Source organism: Malaclemys terrapin, chromosome 1, assembly GCF_027887155.1.
Source record: "Malaclemys terrapin pileata isolate rMalTer1 chromosome 1, rMalTer1.hap1, whole genome shotgun sequence".
NCBI classification, from domain to species: Eukaryota; Metazoa; Chordata; order Testudines; family Emydidae; genus Malaclemys; species Malaclemys terrapin.
In genome coordinates this window covers 192,291,855-192,319,440 of record NC_071505.1, presented here as the reverse complement: position 1 = coordinate 192,319,440, position 27,586 = coordinate 192,291,855, and the positions used below count along the sequence as shown (strand labels likewise).

The following is a 27,586-nucleotide window of genomic DNA, read 5'->3' as shown; positions in this document are numbered from 1 at the left end:
TAAAATATGTAGCATCTTTGAAAGGGTAAGTGATATGCAGCTACCTTAACAGAACAAGGAAAGTCAAGAATACATAAGCAAAAACAGATCATCCAAATATAAAGGAATTGAGAAAGTCCCTGGTATGAGCTACAAAGAAACACTCTCACTTCAGAGCATAAGTTGCACAGCTCTCCAGAAGAACTTCTTGAACTGCTTGTGAACACTCAATGTCCACATTTAGCAACATATCACAAATTTGGATGAAGACCCTGACCAGATCCAATCTGACCAAGTGAGCTGGCAGAAGAACTGAGACACTTATTTATGCTAAGTTGAAAGATCTGAGATCTAAAGAGAGTTTCAAAAGGGAGGTTAAACTAAGAGAATTAAACTAAGGAACATTCTCCACAGATTATTTTTAAATCCCCACTCTCCTAACGCTATTTCATTCTATGCTGCCTGGAGGGGAAAAAAGGGTCCCAAAGGGGAGCAGGGAAGGGAAAGTCTGTGCTCTGATTGCACCAAGGGCATGTGTTCATCCCATATGTGAGAATCTACACACGTAATTCTCAAAGGAGAATTAAATTAAAGCAACTATCCACTATCTTTTCCACAACTAATACATACAAAATAGTAAACCGTTTAATGTGAAAAGAAGTATTTTATTTAATACGGTCTTGTCTAATTTTAGCAGCAAAGCCTATGAAAAGTAAATTAAATTCTGAATTAAAGCTTGCCATAGCCATCTTATCTCACCCATTTTTGGTAAATACATTTGCATTTGGATGTTAGCACTACAATAAATATGTAAACAGCTATTCTGTTCTATAAAGATTCTTCTCCTGCGTTCATCACTAGAGTATTTGAGCATCTTCCCGTAGTGCATTGACAAGGGCTCCTATGCACCATGGTAATAGAAATCATCAAGTAATTAAGCAAACAGACTATACAAGACACTCCAGATAAATATTTATAATCCTTTCCTTGAAATAATACTCCTATTCGATTCACTGATGGTACATTAAAACTGCCACTTATGCTAATCAAAATATCCATTTGTTTATATGATAATGTACAGCAATATATTAGAATACAAATGTATTCTACAACAAAATACCTTAAACTTCCACATACCTTTATGACTATCATACTTAGATGCATTATCTTCCCTTTTATTTTCTTCCACGCTATCTTTTGCAGAGTTCAGTGCTTCTTCTCTTACATGCTTTCTCTTTATTTTTTTTTCTTCTTTTATTTTTAGCTTCCTAGAACTGATAAATGAAACTGATCAGTGAGGCAAATCAGCCTCAACTATCAATAGACGATCTTTTCTCTGGCAGTTTACAAACCATTTTCCACCTATTAGAACATTTGTCAGCTTACATTACACAGTAGAAGTCATTAGTTGAACGATAGAGAGGTAAAATTTGAATTTAGCTATTCTTCAGTTAAAAAGTAATGGAGACCATCTACCTTCAGGCATACTGAACAACTTATTTGAAGCTTGTAGATGTAGAGAGAATATCCTAAATATTTTACAATAATCTGTATTAGGAGGAGCTGACTTTAAAAGACTCTCTGATGTAGCATGCATGCCCATATTTACATCTAACATGTACAAGATGTTGAGTTATTTATAAATAAATGTTAAAAAAAGGTTTCCCAAAGTTCCTATGACCAACTTAAGTAACACAAGAAATCCATCTTTACACATGTATCTCTCATTACTTGGAATATGAATTCCATAATCTAAACTCCTACCTAAATGAAACCAGTTTAGTGAATATCTCATTCCTTCAGATAATCTTATTCCAAAAGGAAAATTAAGGGGAATAAAATACTGAACCTGTCCAATAGATATTTACAGTATTTATCCTCTTACTATAAAGCAGCATTTACCACTCTGTCAAATCTGTTGTGAGCAATAAATGCAAACTCCTTTAGCGATATTACAGCAATGCCAAGACTGTGCTAATCAAACATTTGAACGTAACCTGTATACACAATTCAGTTTTTAACCAGCATTTTCTTAGGATCCATACAGAATGTTTCAGTCAAGTAAACACTCTAGGGTAGCTCAAGCAATGCCCCTCCCACGTAGCTTGAATCTAGCCATTTCCTTCCTCCCACTTAACAATAGGAGAAGGATTGAATAGTTACAACCTCCAGATTGACAACTCTGTGGCGTTTCTCAACATTTATACCAGGGACCGGCTTCCTGCCTTTCTAAACTATGTCTGGGAAATCTCAGGGAGTGGGAAGGAGGCTGCTATACAGGTTACTTACCTGTAACTAATCTTCAAGATGCGTAGTCCCTATCTGAATTCCACTGGGGGTTACACATGCATACCATGCACCTGGAGACGGAGAATTTGAAAGTTGTGTCTGTTGGTCTGCGCATGAGCCCTGGTTCACCTGGTGCCTCCGACTGAGAGGATAAAGGGCGGGGTGGACATATCGCCTCTCCAGTTATTTCTCTACCAAAAATCAGATAAGATCCGAAGCAGAGAGGAAGGAGGGCAGGTAGTGGAATACAGATAGGGATCACACATCTTCAAGGACCTCCAGTTAAAGGTAAGTAACCTTCTCTTCTTCGAGTGATGGTCCCTTCTATACGCCACTGCGAGTGATTGACAAACAGTACCTAAGTAGGAGAAAGATGCGAGGATATACACAGTAGGATTGAGTGGAGTACTGCCATCCCAAAGGAGGCATCAGCAGAAGAGTTCAGCACCAGGGCATAATGTACCTCCTCAAGAGATGCTATAGTCGTTGCTTAAGCCAGGGTGGAATGAGCTCTTACCTCTGGGGGGGAATGAGGGGGAGGGGAGGATTTGGGTTTGAGAGCTGATAGAGTAGAATGGAGCTGGATATCTATTTGGAGATTCTCTGGTGGAGATGGCATGCCCGCCGACTCTTTCTGCTACCGTGACAAACAGTTTCAGGGATTTCCTGATTGGTTTTGTTTTCTGCAGGTAGAAAGCCAAAGCTCGAGGGAGTGGAGTCTTCATTCTTCTGCAGAAGTGTGTGGCTTTGAGAAGAAAGCAGGTAAGTGAATGGATTGGTTAGGATGAAATTCCGACTTTAGGGATGAATTTGGGGTGTAGAGATAAAGAAAACTTATCCTTATGAAATACAGAATATGGAGGATCTGCCAAATAGAAAATACAGAGGTACTGCAGTATAGAAAAGCTTGAGCTCCAAGTTTGCCAACCCTTCTCACTGATGTGATGGCTACGAGAAAGGCGACTTACATGGAAAGGAGGGAATATGGAACAAGTAGCTAAGGGCCTAAAGTGAGGCTTATTAGCACTGAGAGAATGAGATTCAGGTCCCACTGGGGTGCAAGCATCTGAGGACGTAGGAAGGTTCTTATTAAGCCTTTCTAGAATCTATTGGTCAGTGGGTGAGTGAAAACTCAGTAACCTTGAGAAGGTGGATGTGGCAGTGGACTGGAGTGTTTAATCTTGCCGTTCCACTGAGTCAGGTGCTCAGGAAACATTGGGAGAATGATTGGTGGGTGAGACAACATGTGTAGAAGGCTAGGAAACCAGAACTGTCTGGGCCAGAAGGGGGTAATCAGGATGACCCTCACTCTGTTCTGCAGGATCTTGCCTAGAGCTCGTGGCAGGAGGGTGATGGAGAGAAGGCATAGGCATAGGTGAACTTGATCTTATCAAGTAAGAAGGAGACCATCGCCCTGGGAGCGGTAACCTAGGGCTCCTCTGGAGCAATACGTAGTGCATTTGCTGTTTACTTGAGAGGTGAATAGATCCCTGGTTGGAATTTCCCCATATAATGAAAATGTTGCGGAGTACCGCACCATGAAGCCTCCTCCCATTCGTGATCGATTGTGAAATGTTTGTGAGCATATTCTGCTTTCCTGGGAGGTAGTCTGCTGATCGGGTGATTTGACTGCTGACTGTTGTAGTGTTGTCTGACATTATAAGGACATGGTGATGGTGATGAATGGAAGAAAGAACTCACAAGCCTTCCGTATTGTCTGTAGTTCCAGGATATTGATGTGCATCCCGGCCTCTCAAGATGTCCAAACCCATTGTACTGTGTGGTTGTCCATGTGGGCTCCCCAACCTAGTGGGGCTGTATCCATAATGATGTTCCTATCTGGAGAGGAAGAGAGAAAGGGGACTGCACGCATATTTAATGAGAATTTGTCCGCCATAGGAAGGACGACAGTACCTTGCCAGGAACTGTCACCATGTGGTTCATGGAATGATGGTTTATACCTGAAGGCAACAAAGGTGGAGTCTTGCCAATGAGGTGATATAAGTGCACAAAGCCACATGACCAAGTAGGGACAGACATGTTTTGCCCGGTATCTGAGGACAGTTTGTGATGTGAGCTATGATATTGTTCATGGTCTGAAACCAGTCTGTGGGCAGGTACTCCCTTGCACTGATATAACCTGGGGGTGCCCCGATGATGTCTAAAGATTGTGTGGCACGAGAGCAGATTTTTCCATGTTTATGCTGACTCCCAGTGCAGAGCGAAAGTGTAGCATTATTCAACTCAATGCATAGGCCTCCTGGTGGGGCAGCAAGGAGCCAGTCATCAAGGTATGGGAAAGACAAGAAGGCCTTGACGTCTAATGTGGGTTGCAACAACTGAGAATATCTTGGTAAAGACTCTGGGTGCAGTTGCTATTCTGAAGGGGAGTATCTTGCACTGAAAATGATTGGGACCCACCATAAATCTGAGAAAATACTTGTGGGTGGAGTGGATATCTAAGTGAAAGCAAGCATCCTTCATATTGAGAGCTATGGATCACATGCCATTTTCTAAAGATGGAATTAATGCTGCTAACGTGACCATGAGAAATCTGAGTTTGCGAATGAAGTGGTTGAGATGGTGAAGGTCGAAGACTGGTCTCCAACCACTCTTCTTTTTAGGTATTAGGAAGGAGGTTGAGTAAAATCCTTTCCCTTAGTATTGTGGAGGAATGTGTTCTATTGCTCCTCTCTGCATTAAGGAATCCACCTCTTGTGTGAGCCAATTCTTGTGAGAGTGGTCCCTAAAGGGGGACGGGGAAGAGGGTTTCAGGGGAGGTAGTGATGCAAACTATCACATAGCCAGAGTGGATGATATTCAGCACTCACTTGTCTATTGTTATCGCACTCCAGCTGTTGAAAAAAAGAGACCTAGACAAACCCTGAATGGTGTGCTGGAGTCAGGAGATGGTGGGCTTAGTGGTTCATGGCTCTTGAGCTCTCATCAAAGATAACGTCGAGCTGATGGCTGAGACTGAGATGCAAAGCCTGTTGTGGAGGAGATAGGGAAGCAGGACTTCTGTATACTCTGTCTTATGTAGTGGCTTATAGGCCCTCTGATAGAAGAACTGTTGAGCCATATACCTCAATTTGGCCGGTGGGCAATGAAACTTCCTCTTAGGACCAGGTGTGTATATCCCCAGCGATCAGAGGGCAGCCCTAATCCTTCCGGGTATGGAGGGACTCATCCGTCTTCTGGTTGAAGAGGTGCTATTCACCTTGCTGTGATGTGAGCTTCCCCAAGGCAGTACAGGCAGCGTTGGTGGCTGTCACCGACTGAGAAGGATCATGGGCAGGAAGAACAGAGTTTGAAGCCCGGGTCCTGGATGTAATACCTGAACAGGGTACAGGGTGGGGTGGGTACCCCCCATAAACTAATCTAATGCTAAAGCTACTAGAATTGTTATATTTGCTAAAACTATACACTATTAAAACTTAACTTAATTGTAAATTGTTATTTATTGTTTACTCCAGGGGGAATTCTGCGCCAGCCACAGTGTGGGCACAGAATTCATATTATCCACAGATTTCTTTGCTTCCCCGCAGACAATATATTTCTGAGGGGAAGCAGAGAAGCCGCAAGAACAGTCACTCGCTCCTCCCCAGCAGCTTGGAGCAGCCAGCGAAGACATAAATCAACATGTGTATGTGTGTTTGTATGTGTGGGGAGGTGCTGGGAGAGATATCAATTATTGTAAATGACAATATAGCAATATAAATGCTTATGGTGCTTTAGTGATTAGAACTGGTCTAAATTTTTGGACTGAAAAATTTTCCTATCAAAATGTGCTCCATGAATTGTTTACTACTGACTTTTCTGGAGATGGTAGCCAATATAAATTATGAGTTAAATTCCCCAGCCATCACTTGCTCTTCAGCTGCCTATGATGTAATACTGAGCATATGGCTGCATATATTTGTTGACTAATAACTAGAAATAAAGAGTCAAACCTAACTATTACTATTAGACAAACGGGGTTTGGGGATTTTCTCCAATGCTCTCCACACCCATTCTCCCCATCCATTGTATTGTAATTTAAATAAATTACCAAAATAATTGAAACTGATGTTTTTATATTGTGTTATCTTGACAAATAAACTATGCAGAATTTTAAAATACTGGGTGCAGAATTTTTAATTTTTTGGCGCAGAATTCCCCCAGAAGTAATTATTTATGGGACAAAGTTGAAGCTGCGGACACTAATGGTTCCAACCTGTACTATGCAGCAGTGAGAAGGAACTGGAGAGGCAGTTGGTCCACCCTACCCTTTATTCCCTCAGTTGGAGGCACGATGTGAACTAGGGTGCATGCATAGACCAATGGACACTACTTTCAAATTCTCTGGCCCCTGGTGCATCCATATCCCACAGTGGAATACAAAAGGGACCATCACTCAAAGCAAAACATACATATGTCAAGAAGGGTAGCATATTCCCTGCTCTTCCTTCCCCTCCCTTCATAGCTACTTAGGTCATAGGTCAGATTGATGAGCAGAATGAAGGGAAAGAGATGGTTCTCAAGTTCCATCCACAGTCCTGGAATCCCAGGTTGTTTGTGAGAAGATTGTGAGCAGTGAAACGGAATTTACCAATCTTAAATAATTATAATTGGGCTTCAGATTTAACAGCCTATTGAGATGAATGGAGCAATTTGCACTTCAGAATTATTAGTTCAAATTTTATGGAAACCAATAGAATTACTACAGGAATTTGACCTTTCACCTCTCAGCAGAGAGATTCAGAGAAGACTCTTTGCATTGATTCATATTTTCTTCATGGCCATAAACAAGTTTTGTTCTTTTTTTAAATGAAAAAATTTAGTTCTTTAGAAATTGCTGGGGCAACTACAGAACTGCTAATAATACTTATTGCCTAGTACCAGCTCAATATGAGCTCTGATTTAATCATTTAGCCTTTTCATCCTTCCTATCAAATTAGGAACCCCTAAAATCTTTTATGCTGTTTTCTGAACTCCCTCTAGTTTGTCAACTTTCTAGTAACACAGTGAAAACATATGAATCAAATAACACTGGTCTACAATTTTTGAGAAGTCGTCTGCTTCAGAGATAAAATGTGCTATTTATTATGTATCTTGATGTGCTGAATTCAAATATGACAATTAAAACAACTGATTGGCTACTGTTTCTAAGATATTTAAATTTTTACATTTTATGTCTATGTATATTGTGTAGATAGTAGAGTTTTAATCCTAAATTGTAAACCTAGGTCTTTTCATGTGTTTATGGTTGCGTTACATGATAATATTTCACCTGTCCTGTTTATGTAACACTTTAAAAATCAGCAAAAGGGTTATATAAATAAAATTTATTATGAAACAAAAGGCAAAAAACTATTATGTACATAGTTTAGTCCTATTCAGTGTCTACTCGGCGCTTCTTGACTTGTCTCTTGTATTCATTAAATGGAGCGTCTCTTGTCACTGTCCAGCAATAGTCTGCAAGCATTGATGGGCTCCATTTGCCCTGATAGCGTTTCTCCATTGTTGCAATGTCCTGGTAAAATCGCTCGCCATGCTCATCGCTCACTGCTCCACAGTTCGGTGGAAAAAAATCTAGACGAGAGTGCAAAAAATGTATCTTTAGTGACATGTTGTAACCAAGGCTTTTGTATGCCTTGAGGACGTTTTCCACCAACAACCTGTAGTTGTCTGCCTTCTTGTTTCCAAGAAAATTTATTGCCACTAACTGGAAGGCTTTCCATGCCGTCTTTTCCTTGCCACGCAGTGCATGGTCAAATGCATCATCTCGAAGAAGTTCACGAATCTGAGGACCAACAAAGACACCTTCCTTTATCTTAGCTTCACTTAACCTTGAAATTTTCCACGGAGGTACTTGAAAGCTGCTTGTGTTTTGTCAATGGCCTTGACAAAAAGTTCTTCATCAGACCCAGCTTGATGTGTAAGGGTGGTAACAAAATCTTCCTTGATTCAACAAGTGGTGGATGCTGAACACTTTTCCTCCCAGGCTCCAATGACTGTCGGAGTGGCCAATCTTTCTTGATGTAGTGGGAATCTCTTGCACGACTATCCCATTCACAGAGAAAACAGCAGTACTTTGTGTATCCAGTCTGCAGACCAAGCAAGAGAGCAACAACCTTCAAATCGCCACAAAGCTGCCACTGATGTTGGTCATAGTTTACGCACCTCAAAAGTTGTTTCATGTTGTCATAGGTTTCCTTCATATGGACTGCATGACCAACTGGAATTGATGGCAAAACATTGCCATTATGCAGTAAAACAGCTTTAAGACTAGTCTTCGATGAATCAATGAACAGTCTCCACTCATCTGGATCGTGAACAATGTTGAGGGCTGCCATCACACCATCGATGTTGTTGCAGGCTACAAGATCACCTTCCATGAAGAAGAATGGGTCAAGATCCTTTTGACGGTCACGGAACATGGAAACCCTACCTAACATCACCTGCCAGGAGATTCCACTGCTGTAGTCTGGAGCCCAACAGCTCTGCCTTACTCTTGGGTAGTTCCAAATCCCTGACAAGGTCATTCAGTTCACCTTGTGCTATGAGGTGTGGTTCAGAGGAGGAGGATGGGAGAAAATGTGGGTCCTGTGACACTGATGGTTCAGGACCAGAAGTTTCATCCTCTTCCTCGTCCTCCTCAAGTGAGAATGATTTTGGTGCATCAGGAACCGGCAGTCCTTCTCCGTGGGGTATTGGGCTTATAGCTGATGGAATGTTTGGATAATGCACAGTCCACTTTTTCTTCTTTGACACACCTTTCCCAACTGGAGGCACCATGCAGAAGTAACAATTGCTGGTATGATCTGTTGGCTCTCTCCAAATCATTGGCACTACAAAAGGCATAGATTTCCTTTTCCTGTTCAACCACTGGTGAAGATTTGATGCACAAGTGTTGCAGCATATGTGTGGGGCCCACCTCTTGTCCTGATCTCCAATTTTGCAGCCAAAATAAAGGTGATAGGCTTTCTTAACCATAGTGGTCATACTGCGCTTTTGTGATGCAAAAGTCACTTCACCACAAACATAGCAGAAGTTATCTGCACTGTTCACACAAGTACGAGGCATCTCTGCTCACTTTGGCTAAACAGAAATGTGTCCCTTTGCAAAATCAAACACTGACAAATAAGAGAGCACGACACTGTATGATTTCTAGAGCGGATATAGGGCAATTTGTTCAGCAGAGTGATGTAACTTTGTTATGATTGCATCATCCATAACTTCTAGGAACAACATGATGCAATTCATATCATGTATGATGCAATACCAGCTTCAGATTGCATCATTCATTGTTTTGCCTAAAAAGCAAGTACTGTCCAAATCCAGTCATAGATTTATTCATAGATCCAGTCAAAGATGTATTTTAGTCATTTCTGGTTTAAATTGAGATCCCTTCCCTTTATAACTCACTTATCCTCTGCCATTCCCAAGTCAAGGGTCTATATACTGACCCAATAGCATATCTTGAAAACTAGAGCCAATCAACAATTTTAAGCATCATTTTCGTTTTCAGTGACCCAGAATTAGTAAAGTTTGACTACATTTATTTCAGAAGCATTTTGGCTGTAGAGTAATCATTTGAATCCTTGCCACAGCCATAAAGAGAGCAACTATCACCTCTCTAAAATATTTGGAGTATTTCAGCAATTTCTGAAATATGTAATCCCATCCTATTGTACATTTAAATTACTGTTAATCCTAGAAATCTTACCTTGAACATTTCTGTTTAACACTGGCTCTTGGTGAATTCTTAATTTTGGGGATTTTTTGTTCAAACTACAAAAAAATGACACCACGTTAATTGAATTTGAGTTCTAACGCAATCTTAACGATAAAAACAAAAATGACATCTGATGTTTCAGAAGGCAACAATGTAATAGCTTGAATTAAAAAAATAATAATAATGCAGCCACCTGGGCTGCTCAAGCCATATAAAGCTGCAAGCTTTGGTTATACAGAAAGACAACTAGTTCACGGGAAAGGTAATCTGGCAGAGAAGGTCACAACAGAGAAGAAACATTCCTTACAATTATTTCCCAGTGTCTCATATGATGAAACTCCCAATTCTCCTGTGCTGTAGATTTGAAAGCCAGACAAGAGTTACATTTTTGGGAGATATGGGACTCTCCCAAGCAACAGATATACCTAGAATGGTCATCGCTGACAGGAATAGCCTCCCGACAAGAAAGACAGCATTTGAAACCTGGTGAGCCAGGCATGTCGAGCCAGGTCAAATAAGCTCCACAGAAAAAAGGAGGAAAAAAGGGAGAGAAAACAAACAAACCACTCTCTCATTACTATCTAACTAATCCTATACTAACAACAGCTAATGCGAACTAGAAACACTAAACTAAACTAAACTAACAACATTATGTCATGTAGTTGTAGCTGTGTCGTTCACGTAGAACATGCTAGAACTCAGTCTCAGGCTGAGTTGGTAGAGAAGAACTCAGACATTTCACCACTGCAGCTCTATACACCATCTGTGTGTGACACGAGGTCGTACCAAGTGCACACAAGGACCAAAGAGACACTGCTAATGGGAAGTCTCCAATTAAGGGCTCAAGAGGTTCATGCTCGAAGAACTGGATTTACTTCTTCCCCAACAGGCAGAAATCCTGCTCCTACAACGATCAGTCGTTTCAGTAAGTCACCAGTCCAAAACAAGCTGGGATACTTAGGTGCAAGGAATCTGAGAGAGCATGGATATGTTAAAACTAGTAGAGCCAGACCACCTCATACTTATTATACTATGAAAATTCAATGAAGCTTCCACTAAATTACATTTGTATATCAAGGTCTTATAATAAATGTAAGAAGCTTATATTTAAAACATTCCAGTTTACCTGTGGTTTTGTAATAAGGTCAACACAGTAAATTGACTTGCTATCTCATCAAGGGCAAATCACTTTACCCTGTGCCTCTTTTTATCCATTTGTAAAATAGGTACCAAAACCACAACCACAACCACCACCTCCCTCAAAGGGGGATGCTAAAAAAGTTAATTGAGCTATGTAAAGTGTTGTGATCCCCTAGTGAAATTATGTAACTGCACTGTCAGTAAGTAACACTGTACAAGTCTCCAGTGGATCTTAATTGCAAGATGAGGATTTGTTTTAAAAAACTGATTATCATTTCACACTGATGTTTAATTACTTACCACACATTTCACAAGACCAGAAGAATTGAAGATAACAATTTTTGAAATGAGGCCTCTACAATCAGGAGTGAAACATGACTCTTGAAGAAAATCCTGTGGAAGAAGATCAGGTATTATTGAAAACAGAATTTTTTTTCTACAAATGGAAAGATACACTATCTCCGTGCTTTTGTACAAAAATGCTATTGTGTATACTGAACTTGAGCTGACCAAGGTAATTAAGACCATCACTAAAGGCTTAGGCCTCTACTTGCATTTAGCAGAAGGAAGCCAATCATGGCATAAAATGGCTGGGATCAAAAAGATGGGAGCAGTTGCTCATGGCACATACTCTTTTACTCCCCAAACCAATGGTGAAATCCTCCAATTTCCTGTCCACAGAATTTGTGCTCTATGGATTGAGAAAGGGTACTTCCTGATCTTAACAGCCTCATTTTCCCATCTCAAACCTGCTGGGATTTCCCAACAGAAGATTATACCGATTACCACCATTATCTTCTGCCAAGTCTCCCTGTGCACATTGAAACCCTTTTGGTTTTGGAGTATTAGCTGATGGAGAGGCCATAACAGCAAGGTTTCTAAGGGAATCAAGCATCCATAAAGTAAGAGGTAAAGAGAACAGGCCATACACATTGAGCCTTTACATAAATATCCCTGTCCTCCATAGATACCTTGACGCCTGCAGGATTTCCCTATGCCTGCAACACAGACTGTATGTTCCCCATAGGACAGGTGAAAAGTTAAGGCTCCAGGACTGTTCTCATCTTAATGACTTTAGCACAGCTACACCCCTAGAAAACAGTTAATAACCAATACTTAAATAGAAGTTTGACCTGGATCTTACCTTGTCATTTTTATCACTGTAAATTGTAGTTTTCAGCTTTTTCCAACAGCTGATGTGAAACTCCACTTTACACTGCTGACAGCAAGTAATCTGTATAAAACCCTAAAATTTGAAGACCATAGGAATTTATGCTTTCAAAGAAAAAAAAAAATGTACCATTCAATAACAACAAAAAATTAAGAATTTATGCTTCACATAAAACTTGTATAATGTGCAAGGCACATAACTCCGGCAAAAAGTTGGATCTCCAAAACCCTTAAAAAAAGTTTACCTTGAAGTCTGGGTCAGTAAAATAGATTTGAATTTTCGAATGTCCATGGCACTGCTGATAAGAACAAACTGCATCTGGTTCTGGAGGAAACTTGCATTCCTCAATGAAATTCTCCAACATCAACTATAAAACATCAAATACAATCACAAATAGAGATATCACATTGTTCCAAAGAATAAATTATTTCTCAGACACAAAAACCAAGTAATGAGATCAAACATCTCTCTACTTGAATTTTTTAAGATTTGGATGTTTTTAGGGTGAAACAGACACCACATTTTCAGAGCCAAAAGAGTTATACTTGAAAATAATTAACTTAATTTTAAAAACATCCTGCCTTTCATGCTGCAAAATATTTCAAAAGTTCTTCATACTTCTACAGGTGTCAGTGAGGAATGCATAGCCTCTCTGCATACAGTACTCCTGGAATAATTCTGCACCATTGCGCAAGTGCAGAATTAATGTCTATCCCCCCGCAGAATAGTTGATTCTGAGGGGGAGGCAAAAGGAAACCTTGAGAGAGGTCATGCTACAATTACACCTTTTGCTCACCACGAACCGATGTGGTACCAGAAGAGAGAACAGCTGGCTCATGGGCTGGAGCAGCCAACCATGGAGACAGGACAGAGGCTGCCTTCCTCACAATGCCCTGCTCGTAGTGCCAGGTGAGGAGGCCTGGGATATGGGGGGAGGAGGTGGACAGAGCAGGGCACACGGGGCCACTGGGGGGGCCACACAAACTGGTGTTCAGAAGGGCTAGTGCAGGGGGTAGACTGCAGTAAGGGCACAGGAACTTGTGGGATGACAACATTGAGACAGGGCTGAATGGGAGTAGGGGTGCAAAACCACATGAGAACAGGGGAGGGGAGAGTATGGGGCCACATGGTAGTAGGGGTTTGGGGCCAAATGGGGACATGTGCAGATATGCCTGGCTGAATGGGAAGTGGGAGTGCAGGGACTAGGGTTACCATTCGTCCGGATTTACCCGGACATGTCCTCCTTTTTGTGCTAAAAATAGCGTCCGGGGGGAATTTGTAAAGCACTCACAATGTCCGGGATTTCCCCCCCGCAGAGCAGAGCGAGCGGCTGGGAGGGCTGCAGGGAAGTCCCGGGCTGGACTCAGGAGCAGCTGTAGAGGAGCCGGATCCGCCCTGCATTCTGAGCCGGCAGCTCCCTTGCAGCCCAGTCCGGCAGCACTGTGTAGGGCCAGACCGGGTTTTGTTGTGCAGGGCCAGGGACCGGGTTTTGTTGTGCTGGGGAGCTCAGCCACGTGTCCGGCTCGGCTGCACAGAGCCCAACACTCTGTTCTGAGCAGCAGGGTAAGGAGGTCAGGGGGCAGGAAGGTTCTGGAGGTGGCAGTCAAGAAACGGGGGGGGCTTTTTGCGGGAGTGGAGAAAGTTTTGGGCAGTCAGCGTACAGGTAGGGGGTAGGGTCCTGGGGGGCAGTTGGGGGGGGTCTTAGGAGGGGGCAGTTAGGGGACAAGGAACAGGGAGTCTTAGGTAGGGGATGGGGTTCTGGAGGGCAGTTAGGAGCAGGGGTCCCAGGAGGGGGCAGTCAGGGGACAAGGAGCAGGGGGGGAGTGTTTGGGAGTTCTGGGGGGGGCTGTCAGGTGGCAGGGGTGGGGAGATGGATCGGAGCAGTCAGGGGACAGGGAGCAGAGGGGTTTAGATGGGTTGGGAGTTCGGGGGGGGGGCTGTCAGGGGGTGGGGAGTGGTTGGATGGGGCGTGGGAGTCCCAGGGGTCTGTCTGGGGGTGGGGGTGTGGATAAGGGTTGGGGCAGTCAGGGGACAAGAGGCAGGGAGGCTTAGATAGGGAGTGGAGTCCTGGGGGGCAGTTAGGGGCAGGGGTCCCAGGAGGGGGCAGTCAGGGGACAAAGAACGGAGGGAGGGTTGGGGGTTCTGGGGGGGCGGGAAGTGGGAGGGGCAGGGGCGGGGCTCCTCCCGTCCTCTTTTTTTCTTGCTGAAATATGGTAACCCTAGCAGGGACACACAGGGACAGGGGCAGATGTGCCTAACTGAATGGAAAAGGCTAGAGGTCAGCCAGAGTCTGCATGGAGGCAGCTCCCTATCTCCCCTCCCCCCTCCAAAAAAGCCCATGTTCCATACTTCTCCCGCCCACACCCAACAACCCTCCAGGTTCGCTTCCAAGCTCCTTCCCAGCAATTACTTCCCTCTCCCTCAGCTCCCCCAAGACTTTGCACTTCTTCTGAGGGATGCAGGAAAGAAGATTCTGTATTGTAGTTTAAATGAATTATTACTCAGAGTTCTGTATTAGTATGCTTAGTAAGGAATCTATTTGTTAAAAAACATTTCCTGAATCTTTTTTGTTACCTGTATTGTTACAGACATACTTGCTGACAGGTATTTTGAAATAATTACCAAAATAATTGAAACTGGCATGATTATATTGTATTGTTTTGACAAATAAAATATGCAGAATTTTAAAATACTGTGCACAGAATTTTTAATTTTTGGCACAGAATTCCCCCAAGAGTAATACAGGTTGGCCAGACCATCATTTTACATGTTAATAGTTCTCTCTCAACTTAAGGATAGTGTTTGTGAATGAAAAAAATAGCTTTGTTTCTACTATTTCAATGGGAAAGACAATCTTAAAGCTAACAGTTGAGATTTTTAAGGTTGACCAAGAAACGTAACCACTCTACTCCCAATAAAATCACTGGGAATCGTGTTGCTAAACCCCTAGCAAATGTTGGCTTTAAAAACTGACAAAGTAACTATTACTTAATTTCATGTTTCTCAGTACTTCAATTCTTTATTAATTATGATTTCTTTACTGATAGAGTCCAATGTATTAGAAATTTAGTGCAGAAAAATTTCTGTACTAAATTTCTAAGTGCTAAGAAACTAACTGATCGACTAACACTTGGACAACACTGGCAGGGTAGTTTCACAATATGCTACCAAAAAATGTACTAAAGCTCAAGGCCCTACCTAGATCCCAAGTTTTAGGAACTGAGTACATTCAGAACGGAGCCCAGCCCATTCAAGCAGTGTTGACTTGGTACCAAGGGAACAGATCCCACCTCTTTACAAATTGGGGCTTGGGTTGAGGATATTTTAATTGGTAAGAAATACAGTCAGGGTGAGGATTCTGAGGACCCTTGCTTCTCCGTTCTTGTGATTGGTGATACCATAAAAAGCCAAGATTCATTAGCTGAGTGAAATTGTATTAAATCAGCATCTTCCCATTCATTTAGAAATTCTCTGATTTACGGGGATGGTACTTCTATTTACCTGTAATTTCTCAGTCCGAGTCTCTTCAATGACAACAGATGTTGTGGGCCAAGTTAATATTCCAGGTACAATTTTACGATTAATCATTGTCTGTGATTTCAAGAACTGATGTATAGCATCTGAAAATCTAAATTTTAAACACATACAAGACAGTGAGGTCACAATTCTACAGCTATTTCATGCAACTGTCTTACATGGAATGGAATGCTTCGTGCTTGTGAAACTGAAAGCCATCATAAATTAAAGACTGTATGAAGTGCAAGGTAGTGGAGAAAGGGTTAACTATTAAAGACAAGGATATCTGTTACAAATATCTTCATTTATAGAGTAAATCTAAGTTCATTTGTCTCTGCACCAAGCTTAATAAAAATGAAGTTTTACATTATACAAACCTGTTTTGTCTAAGGTATACTTTTCCAATTCCATAATGTGCCAAGCCATTAAATCTCTCCTTGTGATACTGCTCAATTATTTTGTTAAACTGGTCTTCAGCCTTTGCTAATTCCTTCAAAATAAGTTTAAGATAATCACAAACTAATGAAATAGTTAAGAAACAAAAACAAAGAAGCAAATAGCTTTTGGATAATGGTTCTTAACTGCACAAAAAAAAATGCAGCACTGCCTATGTTTTGATCAACTTTAAGAACGCTGAAGGTGTGTGCCTGTGCACTCTCTTTTTCTTTATGATTTACATACATAAAAAACAGTTCATTGATCTAGACTGAATCACGCTTGCATGTTCTGGAAATTAAGCTTCCCTCTCACACGGTCCATTCATTTGATTACTTTAGGGAGGCAAGTGTACAATGTTATCATTAGTCTTCTCTCCTGAATAAAATATACATTAAATAACCCAAAATCTCAAGAGACTAGAAGGCTACAAGAACTCTATTTTTAAAAGTACTCCAAAATATTTGGGGGTGGGGGGACAACTAAACTAGGCAGAATCTTAATCCTTATCTGCTATTGGGCATTCATGGACCAAAAATATTTAAAATGCTACTAAAAAGTGACTTGTAACGGTAGCTGGGTCTACTCAAGTTACTCACTCTTTAAATACTATTAAAAAAAGAAGAGAAGGGGGGGGGGGGGGAAATGATGTGCAGGACTGATTTCCCTTTCATTAGTAGGCTTGGAGTCCCACTTGAAAACTTACAGGTAATTTTCTTTCTTAGTACTTTAATTTCTAGAAGTCCAAATACAAGCTTATCTGGACAGTAAACAACATTACTTTCTAACAGTCAAAACCTCCCTTCCTGGAGCTCACCCAGTCATTTCTGTCTGCTCATAAAAGGTGCTGGTAAATCACCTAATGTCTAAACTATCATTTTAAGATGCAGAAGAATCAATTGTAATAGCTTAAAGTCTTACCTCAGGCTGTCCTATTCCAAGGAGAGCAGTGGCATGTCCATAGATGACTACTACATAGTCAATAACAGCAAGATTCAGCTGCTGCAAATAGTCAAAGAAATCACATTAACAGTATGTGTGAAAAGATTAAGTTAGTAACCAGAACACTCTGCCTTGAAGTAGACAATGTTCTCCACAGTAGGCACAGGGAAAAACCACAATTCACACAATCACAATCTTCAGGCAATAACAGATCAGTGTTACAATGACAGGATCCTCATTTGACCTTCTGTGATGGCTTAAAAGGGTCCTCCTGTTCTCTTACTATCCTCAAACATAGCATGGTGATGTGTTCTGGAACTACTGCTTTTGGTAAAATTATACCTTACTATACTATGTTCAGAGAAAATACTCAACACAGGGAGAACAAGTTAACATATCTACTATTTTAGCTAGATGACTATACTACATTTCTTAAAGTTTTCCTAAGTGAATGGATGTTACTAGAAATTCCACAGGTTTTCCCTTATTAATAAGGCGAGATATGATTTTAGGTCGATAGCCATGCTATGTGCCTGGACAGTTAGGCTAGTGTTTCTCTTGTTGCAGAAGGAAGGCTTTGCCAATACAATAGGATCTGGGATATTTCATGTTTGTGAGGTGTCTGCATACATATATACATACACACTATATAATACTTACTCATAGGGGAATTCTGCGCCAAAAAATTAAAGATTCTGCATACAGTATTTTAAAATTCTGAAAATTGTCAAATAAAGGTTACTCACCTCTCGTAACTGTTGTTCTTCGAGATGTGTTGCTTATATCCATTCCAATTAGGTGCGCGCGTGCTGCGTGCACAGTCATCAGAAACTTTTTCCCCTAGCAGCACCCGTCGGGTCAGCTGTGGAGCCTCCTGGAGTGGCGCTCTCATGGTGCTCAATATAGGACCCTGTTGACCCGGCGCCTCCTCTGTTCCTTCTTGACGGTTACTCTGACAGGGGAAGGCGGGTGAGTTTGGAATGGATAGGAGCAACACATCTCGAAGAACAACAGTTACAAGAGGTGAGTAACCGTTTTTACTTTGAGTGCTTACTCATATCAATTCCAATTAGGTGACTACCCGCAGCCTTACCTAGGTGGTGGGGTCAGAGTTAAGGAAACGCTGATTGTAGCGCTGCTCTGCTGAAAACCGCATCATCTCTGGCGCGCCGGACGATGGCATAGTGCGAGGTGAAGGTATGCACCGAGGACCAAGTTGCTGCCCTGCAGGTTTCTTGGATCAGGACCTGGGCCAAGAACGCTGCTGACGAGCCTGGGCCTTCGTGGAGTGCACCGTAAGAGCCGGGGCCAGTACTTTGGCCAACTCATAGCATGTGAGGATGCATGACGTGATCCAGGAGGATATTCTTTGAGATGAGACCAGGAGCCCTTTCATCCGGTCTGCCACCACTATGAACAATTGGTTCGATTTTCTGAACGGCTTAGTGCGCTCAATGTAGAAAGCTATTGCTCGCCGAACATCGAGGGAGTGCAGCCTCTGCTCTCGGTTACTGGCATGCGGCTTACGGTAAAAAACAGGCAGGAAAATGTCCTGACTGGCGTGGAAGTGCAACACTACCTTGGGGAGAAAGGCTGGGTGCGACCCGAGATGCACCTTATCCTTGTGGAAAACCGAGTACAGTGGGTCAGAGGTGAGGGCCTTTAGCCCAGACACGCTCCTAGCAGAAGTAATGGCGACCAGGAAAGCCACTTTCCACGACAGATACAGTAGGGAGCAAGTTGCCAGTGGTTCAAATGGGGGCCCCATGAGCCTGGAGAGGACCAGGTTAAGGTCCCAGGCAAGGACAGGATGCCTGATCTGGGGATGTAGGTGGTCCAGACCTTTGAGGAAGCAACCAACTATAGGGATCCGACCAGATGCTCCTGGGTGGAAGGCCGAGATAACAACGAGGTGTACCCTTATGGAGGACGCCACCAGGCCTTGCTGTTGCAGGTGTAGGAGCTACTCCAAGATGAGGGGTACAGGCATCTGGAGGAAGGGTGTTTGATGCCGAGGCCTGCAACCATGAGCTACACCTCAGGGTGATAATGGAGGACAAGGTGCTTGCCGCCGAATCCGCAGCGTCCAGTGAGGCCTGTAAAGAGGTCCATGCCACCACCTTGCCCTACTCCACTATGGCTCCAAACTCCTCCCTGGACTGTGACAGAAACAGTTCCTTGAATTTGAGAATCAAGTTCCAGGAGTTGAAGCTATACCGGCTCAGAATTGCCTGCTGATTGGCAATCCTGAGTTGCAGTCCCCCCACGTCGAGTACACTTTACGCCCAAACAAGTCCAGGCGCTTGGCATCCTTGGACTTAGGTGCTGAGGCTTGCTGCCCCTGCCTCTCCTTCTCGTTCACTGCTGCAACCACCAATAAACAAGGCTGCGGGTGCGTGAAGAGGTATTCGTACCCCTTCGACGGGCCGAAGTATTTCCTCTCAATGCCCTTGGCGGTGAGAGGGATGGAGGCCGGGGTCTGCCAGATGGTCTTGGCATTGGCCTGTATGGTCTTAATGAGGGGCAGACACACCCTCGAAGGACCTTTTGGGGAGAAGAACCTTCGGGGCCAAGACGTCGACCACCGGGTCCTCCGACTCCACTACCTCCTTGGCCTGCAGACCCATGTTGCGCGCCACCCTGTGAAGGAGGTCCTGGTGGGTGTGGCCGTCTCTGGGAGGCGGTCCAGAGATAGACATGCCTGCAATGGCCTCATCTGGGGAGGAGAAGGAGGCTAATGGGGGAACAAGGTCCTCCTGTCCCTCCTGCTCGTCAGGGACTTCCCGTCCTGTCTTGCTGGCTGGACAAGGGTCCTGGTTAGGAACCGGAGTTGGAGTTGGTGTGGGGGGGAGGGGCACGGGCACTGCACCTCCTTGGCACCCCAAGGGGTTGGGCAACTGGTGGAAGCCTCCGGCACCAGCGGTTCAGAGGTGGCTGATTGGGAGCCTTTAGACTGGGTGCCTTGCACTTGGTGGTATGCCCACAGGGTCCAAAATGGCCACTGCGTTGGTTCCTGGCACTGCGCAGACCACAGCCCTGCTCCCATCTCAGAGCGTCCATGACCCGACCAGTGCCAACCCTGCTCTCAGTATCTAGATCCTGCCTCCGAGTCTGAAGACCAGGACGGCAATGGCCAGGGCAGTGCCGAGCGGAGCTGATCCTGCGAGCACTGCCATGCCGGAGAGCAATGTCGCTACGCCGGAGAGCAGTGCTACTACACTGGAGAGCGGTCCCGCCACCTGGAGCTGCACTGGGTCTCTGAGCGGCACCGGGACCTGCCGTGCGACAGGGATTGATGCGTGGATCGGCATTGCGAGTGGGAGCACTGGCGTAACCTGGAGTGGTGCTGCAAGTATGACCGGTGCCACAATTGCAAGCGACGCCGGGACTATCAGCGGCGCCGAGGGACGGAGCATCGCTTGAGACGGTGCCACGCAATGCGGTACCGGAGGCTTGGCGCGACGGGTGGGTGACCTTGGTGCTGTCATGGCAATGAGGTCCCTCGCAGCCTCAAAGGTGTCCAAGATGGACGGCAATTCCACCTCCTTGATGACCTAGGCCGGGGAGTCCAACGGCATCGACTCAACGGTCCTCCTTGCAGGGCCGAAGTCGATGGTGCCATCTCCGCAGGCTTAGGTGCTGGGTGCTCCTCTTGAGGACACAACCCATTGGCCTGCTCCAGACAGGTGGACCTCTGAGATGGAGAGCTGCTCCTTTCTTGCTTCCGGTGCCACTTCTGCACCAGGGAGTTGGAGCAGTGCTGGGTCAATCCCGCCATTTTCAGCACCGGGGAGCATCGGTGCCACGGGTCTCTGCCAGAGTCCTTCCGCGGTGCCGCTTCCACCAGTGTCGCCGGAGCGCTACGCACCAATGAATTATTTATTTATTTATTAAATGGTGAGACATATACCTATCTATCTCATAGAGCTGGAAGGGACCCTAAAAGGTAATTGAGTCCAGGACCAAGTACTGATTTTGCCCCAGATCCCTAAGTGGCCCCCTCAAGGATTGAACTCGCAACCCTGAGTTTAGCAGGCCAGTGCTCAAACCACTGAGCTATCCCTCCCCCTTGGCGCCGGGTCTTGCCATGGTCTAAGTGGCGCCTCCATAAGGAGCTGCTTGAGGCGAAAGTCTCGCTCCTTTTTGGTTCTGGGTTGAAACCCCTTACAAATCCTACACCAATCGGCTTGCTGAGCCTCCCCAGACACTTTAGACAAGCGTCGTGGGGTCGCCCGTTGGTATGGGTTTGCTACAGGACTTGCAGGGCTTACATGCCCAAGTCCGAGGGGTTCAAGCCCTCCCAAGGAAAAGCGGTCGGGATAGAGGGTAAGCTCCCCCAGCCCAATTGCTAGCTACAAACAACTAAGAACTAACTAAAAAGTACAGAGAACACAAACAAAGCTAGGGAAATGTGATAGAACTTGCTGAGCAAGACGCCACAGTTCCAACGACCGTCGCTGGAGGTAAGAAGGAACTGAGGCAGCGCTGGGTCAGCAGGGTCATATATTGAGCGCCATGAAGGCGCCACTCCAGGAGGCTCCATAGCCGACCCGACAGGTGCTGCTAGGGGAAAAAATTTCCGATGACTGTACTCTTGGCGCGTGCACACCTAATTGGAATCGATATGAGCAAGCACTCGAAGAATAACACTACATAATCATGCCAGTTTCAATTATTTGGGTAATATATTTCAAAATACCTGTCAGCAACTATGTCTGTAACAATACAGACAACAAAAAAAGATTCCTCCAGAAGTAGAGAGTTAAAGAAACCCCTACAACAACCCAGGTCCTGTTTCTCTGCACCCTCCTGTCCAGAGCACAGCTGTGGGGCCAGACACCGCACCCCTTCCTCCCAGAGCCCAGCCACATGCCTCCACCCCCACACCCCCAGCTCAGACATCCGCACCCCCTCCCACCCAGCTGCGGGGTGCCACTCAGCCCTGACACCCGCACCCCTCCCCCCCAACAGCCCAGCTGCGGGGTGTCCCCTTCCCCCCCAATGACCCACATCCCTTCCCCAGAGAGCCGCACCCACTCCTCCCCAGGACCGAGCTGCAGGGTGACCCCAAGCCCAGACACTCGTACTCCTTCCTACTCAAAGCCCAGGGATCCAGAGGGAGAAACAGCCTGATGCTGGGGCCAGGATTTGTATTGAGTTGCCTGCATGCCACCTCCTTTCTTCATGGCGTGCCATGAACTGCAGCTACCACGAGCCATCCAGCTCCCTTTCCTACTCAAGCAGTAACTTCTATTAGAAGTTGGGCTCTCCTGGATTCAGTGGCCCCTAGTGGCAGCCAGCAGCTCTGCAGCAGCAATTCTGCAGGGGGAAAAGGGAAATTCTGCGCAGAACATTAATTCTAAGCAAATTCTGCATTGCACAGTGGCGCATAATTCTCCCAGGAGCAGATACTGAAAACTACGTTAAAAATTGTATGAATGTATGACAATGAAAATATGTAAGAAGGTTATTGGGGATGGATTAGATATTTAATAAAAAAATCACGGTATTTGCCATAAAGAGTTTACAATCTAAAGAGAGAATAAAGTGTAAGAAAAATAGATACAAGTGAAGTGGCTAATATGGTTATGGATCACATCTTAAAATGTTTAGGATATGCAATTTTGTGTATATGCACACAGATAAAAATCTGTATTCCCAAAACATTTTAATGTCAAGATGTTGTCCATGATCACCATAACTACTTTATATGTTGTATCTTTTTCCCTATTCTCTGTCTTTTAAAATTATAAGCTATTTGAGACGGATTGTGCTTTTTTTTACATTTGTACAATGCCTAGCACATAGTGGAATGTGACTGGAAACAATAAAATAAAATAAAATATAATGATTGCTTTGGGGGAGGAAAAGCAGTGAAATATAAAACTTACAGGTCAAGGCTCAATCATCCCTAGTAAATAGGCCAGGGCACCCGCCTCCTTACCTTTAACTCTGAAGGATCCAAAATATTCAATAAGTCTGAAAAGAATTGTTCAGCACTGCGATAACGTTGGTCCCGCAAGGCTGTATAGCCATCATGAACAAGCGTCTTCAACATTTCTGGCAACACAGTTAAATCCACCTACAAAAATTCAATCTTAACTAAATCAAATTTTGTTGACTATGTTATGAAACAAGCTACTAATTATTAAAAACGCTATCCAAGTCGTGATTAAATAATATCAGAGTTCAATCTTTTCTGCATTTTGGTTACAAGAGTTCCACCTTTCTGAATTTAGTTCAGTGGCAACATTCACTTTGACCTGACTTGTGGGTATTCAAAGTTTGCACAGAAGCAACTTTGGTAAACTTTAAAAATATTGTTTCAGACCCATCCCCCCCAACAACTTCACTGGCTTCCCATTCATTTAAAAATTGTCATCCATGTATGTCAATGGTCTATTGTTCCAACGTACTTCACAGACCTAGGCTTTGTCTACACTACAAAGTTTTGTTGGTAAAAGTTATGCCGCTTTAATTAAAGTGCTTTAATTAAAACCGCTGTTGCATGTCCACACTAGCTCCTTGTGTCAGCAGAGTGCATCCACACTAGCAGCTTTTGCATCAACACAGAGCAGTGCACTGTGGGTAGCTATCCCACTGTGCGACTGGCTGCAGGGTGCTTTGGGAAGGGTGTTGCAATGCCTCATGGGGAAGGTACAGCATCACAAGGCATGTTTCTCAGTCCCATCATTCCAGGGGCATCCTAGTAGATTGTCAGCTGCTTTTTCAACTGAAGTGTGTGCGGGGAGGGAAAGGAGAGTGGTGTGGCTGGGGCAGGCGAGACAGCAGGCTGATCACCTATCCTGAGGCGGGGGAGCGGGACACACACCCCAGGTCAGCCCCCGTCTCTGCTTGGCAGTCGGCACAGCAGTCTCCCCTAATGCAGACCGCTCTGCCTGCCTGCCTATGGTTCTATGATTCTCGCCAAGTTCTCCCACAGCCCCCTCAGCTGCCGGAAGCAGCATCCTGAGCAGCTCTGTGAGCTCTCCATGCTGAAGAATGTCAAAGCAGCACAGCAGTCATCCATCGTCCTCCCTGCTCCTTGCAGCAGCAGTCTGCCTGCCGCTGTGCTCCCAGTGCAGGGCAGAACAGGAGCATTCCACGCTCATGATTTGCTCTTTGTTCCCCAAACTGAGCAGCAGGCTGAGCTGCCAGATACTTCCCAGAGCTTTGAAAGGGGAGGGGCGCATACCTGCAGGGCAGCAGAGATCAAAACAGTGAGCAGAGCAGTCAGGCAGGCATTGTGGGATACTGGTGGAAGCCAGTTATGTTGACAAAACAAACAGCAGTGTCTACACTGACCCTTTGTTGCTTTAACTTTGCCCCAAAAGGCTTTATGCCTCTCGTTGAGGTGGTTTTATTTTGTCTGCAAAACAGCAGGGATTCGCCACCAGAAGTAGCTCTGTAATGTGGACAGCTCCCCTGTTTTGTCAGCAAAAGGCAGCTTTTACCAACAAAACTTTGTAGTGTAGAGAAGACCTTAGTCTCTCTAAATCTCAACTCCTCGGTCCCGTCAGATGATTTCATCACCACGGTTTAAGAGTCTGCTCCTCAACACTTTTACCATCTAAAAGCAGACTTCCTATATTTTTTCACCTTACACCCACCCATTTCTCTAAAACAATAAGCAATTTGAAAACATTTTTTCTCTCCCTGGTCTATATACTTTCACTTTTGGTCTTCTTTTATATTTAATGCTGAAATATCTTGGGTATTGTATTAGCTTGTTACTCCTCTAAAGTTGCTGTATACACGAGACAAACACAGAAGTCATTAGTTCATGAAGTGGTCTAATATCTTAGGCTCTGATACTATGCTGTGGATCACAATGGACTGCTGTGCAGAAGTCCTCCAAGCACAAGTAGTTGCAGGATTGGGGCCTTAGTATTTTGAACAAGTAATTAAGGAAAAACAAAGCTGAATTTAATGTCATGAAGTAGCTACTATGCATAGGTATCAAGTACTCGTTAAAGAAGACTGCATAAGGATTTTTACTACGCACAAACAAGGGAGTACATGTACGTATATGCACACAGACCATAATACCTCATTGTTCCTATGTCAGGCAGACCTGTTTTATAAGCTTTCATTCCTCATTTTCTTTTAATATATGAAATAATTTAAATGTAAAAAATTATGAATAAAGCTCATCATTGTCTCTCCAGGCAATGGAAGACAGGGTTGGGGGTTGGAAAGGAATTATAGAAGTGGGAAAATATTGGACGGAGGAGGATGACTTGAGATCCTAAGCTGCCCAATTTCCTGATAGTGTGTTATACTGAATTATACTGCTGTATTTTAAATTACACTTCAGTATTATTTTGGTGTATTTTTAAGCTTTGTCAAGGGTGTTAGAGGCTATCAATAGGTCCCCTTTTTCCTATTTACATAAATCCAAATTAATACATTAAAAACAAACTGAATACTAAAGAAATTCATTATTACACATACTGTAATGATCTCCTAAATCATGCCTAAAATTAGAGTTTTCAGTATGTAAAATTGTTTTATTTTCAGATTCTTTAAAGTAGAAATTTAAAAGTTAGGATTGTAATGTTTGAAGTAATTTTCTAAATATTAATGTTTCACCCAATCATTAAACATTTTAATGAAGTGAAAACAAAAGCCAAATCTAACTAGTCCTGTTGGTACCACTGAAGTGAGATTTCAAAGTAATGATCAGCCCGTGTCAAACACTGGGGCCTTACAGAACATTTTAAATTTCAAAAGTTTTATCTTGATGAATTTTAGATTAACTTTCATCCATCAAAATTCAGATTTCAGAAGTCAAGCTGCAAAAACCATAGCTGAATTGCAAAACAAAATGGATACTAAAATTGCTGTATTTGCAAAAAAAATAAGAACATTCATCTACTCTTCGGGCAGAATGGAGCGAATGCTGATGGTGAAATTTGTCATAAGTCTGAAATTGTATTTATTTTCCTGATCTTTAAGTGACTGGTTGTCAATTTGTTATGTTTATTATTATGTGGTTCTTGTATTGAATTTTCTGTAAATTGGTGACATAAAATGTCTCTCTTAGGACTCATGGCCCAAAGACAAGCATGCCACCAACTTCCTTAAAAGTAGTTTTGTGTCTCTTGAGTTTTTATATTTTTGGAGGATCATTGGACAGCCTCTCTGATATAAAAATATTACATATTTTATAAAAATGTTCACCTAAGAGGTACTTTTCCAAAGCTGATGCCTGCTTAATTGTCAACCTTCATTAAAATGTCCTAATCTGCACTTGATTAGCAACACAATAAATTAACACTGCAGCAGAATGTAGGGGCTGATGTTGTTTTATTTGGCCCTACTGTACCACAGAGTAGACACAGCCCTGTTCAGAAGTTTATGCTCGTCTGATAGATGTGTACTTAACCCCTAGGCTGCCTCAACATGTTAAGTATTAAAAAATAAAATAATGGCATTTAATTAAGTAATGTCATTGCCAAGATAACATGATTTATTCAGACAGAGACATGAAAAGTTTTTTTCAACTAAGATCCTAATGTTTTCAGTTGTTTCCTTCATTTACCTTTCGGATAGCACTACAGAGTTTATCCTGGATGTTTTTAGAATCGATCTTCAAACTCAGATGATCTCTACAATTAAAGAGAGTATTAGCATCACTGCATTTTTTAAATTGGAATTTGTAAATATACATTTTATATACTCCATTCTTCAGAGGGTGAAGAAATTCCTTTGCTTATGTAACCATATGGGGTACGCCTGCACAGCAACTGGGAGGGTGCTTCCCAGAGCAAGTAGACAGATATGCACAAGCTCTGTTCAAGCTAACACAAAAAAATAACAGTGTGACTGCAGCATCAAGGACGGGTCATCAGGCTAGCCACCTGAGCCACTCTGCTATTTTTAGTGCACTAGCTCCAGCTTAGCTAACATGGGTCTCTCTACCAGTGCTGAGAAGCATACTCCCAGCTTCTAAAGACATTTGATTATACATTCATCTCTGCCCCATGTTCAAGGGCAGCAAGCACCCAGCACATGAGAAGTGTCCTAAAGATTGTGTGCTAAGAAACTGGAGATTTCTAGGAAGGAATCTGTCTGTTGTATACAGTAGAGCAAGTGTGAGGGGACCTTGAAAATGATATGATCATTTAGCCACACCATTTAGCCACTCTGCTGGTGTGGCTAAATTTTAATTCACTAATTAGTATGAGATCCATGGCATCCTAGACTGCACAATAAACACGTTCATTGTTATGGCTAGGCTCTATAAACTTTTCACAGCAACAGCCACAAAGATGTAAAAGTAGACTGTGATTAAGTAATGGCATCAACACATTTTATTAACAAGAATTTTCTAATTTTGCATTTATTTATAAAATTGCAAATGGTCTCTGAACAATACAAAAACTTCAAAC

General features: G+C 43.4%; 1 protein-coding gene across 3 annotated transcripts in view; it reads right to left on the bottom strand.

The window, feature by feature from the left end:
• Positions 1-27,586, bottom strand: part of TTC3 (tetratricopeptide repeat domain 3) — a 137,556-nt gene that overhangs the window by 43,392 nt on the left and 66,578 nt on the right. For all 3 annotated transcript variants that reach the window (XM_054048969.1, XM_054048987.1, XM_054048978.1), the window contains 10 exons: positions 26,737-26,803; positions 23,137-23,274; positions 17,172-17,252; positions 16,193-16,305; positions 15,801-15,927; positions 12,544-12,666; positions 12,273-12,374; positions 11,429-11,521; positions 9,980-10,044; positions 1,117-1,253 (listed from right to left, as the gene is read on the bottom strand). In XM_054048969.1, the coding sequence (XP_053904944.1) occupies positions 1,117-1,253; positions 9,980-10,044; positions 11,429-11,521; positions 12,273-12,374; positions 12,544-12,666; positions 15,801-15,927; positions 16,193-16,305; positions 17,172-17,252; positions 23,137-23,274; positions 26,737-26,803 (1,046 nt within the window). The remainder of the gene's footprint in view (positions 1-1,116; positions 1,254-9,979; positions 10,045-11,428; positions 11,522-12,272; positions 12,375-12,543; positions 12,667-15,800; positions 15,928-16,192; positions 16,306-17,171; positions 17,253-23,136; positions 23,275-26,736; positions 26,804-27,586) is intronic.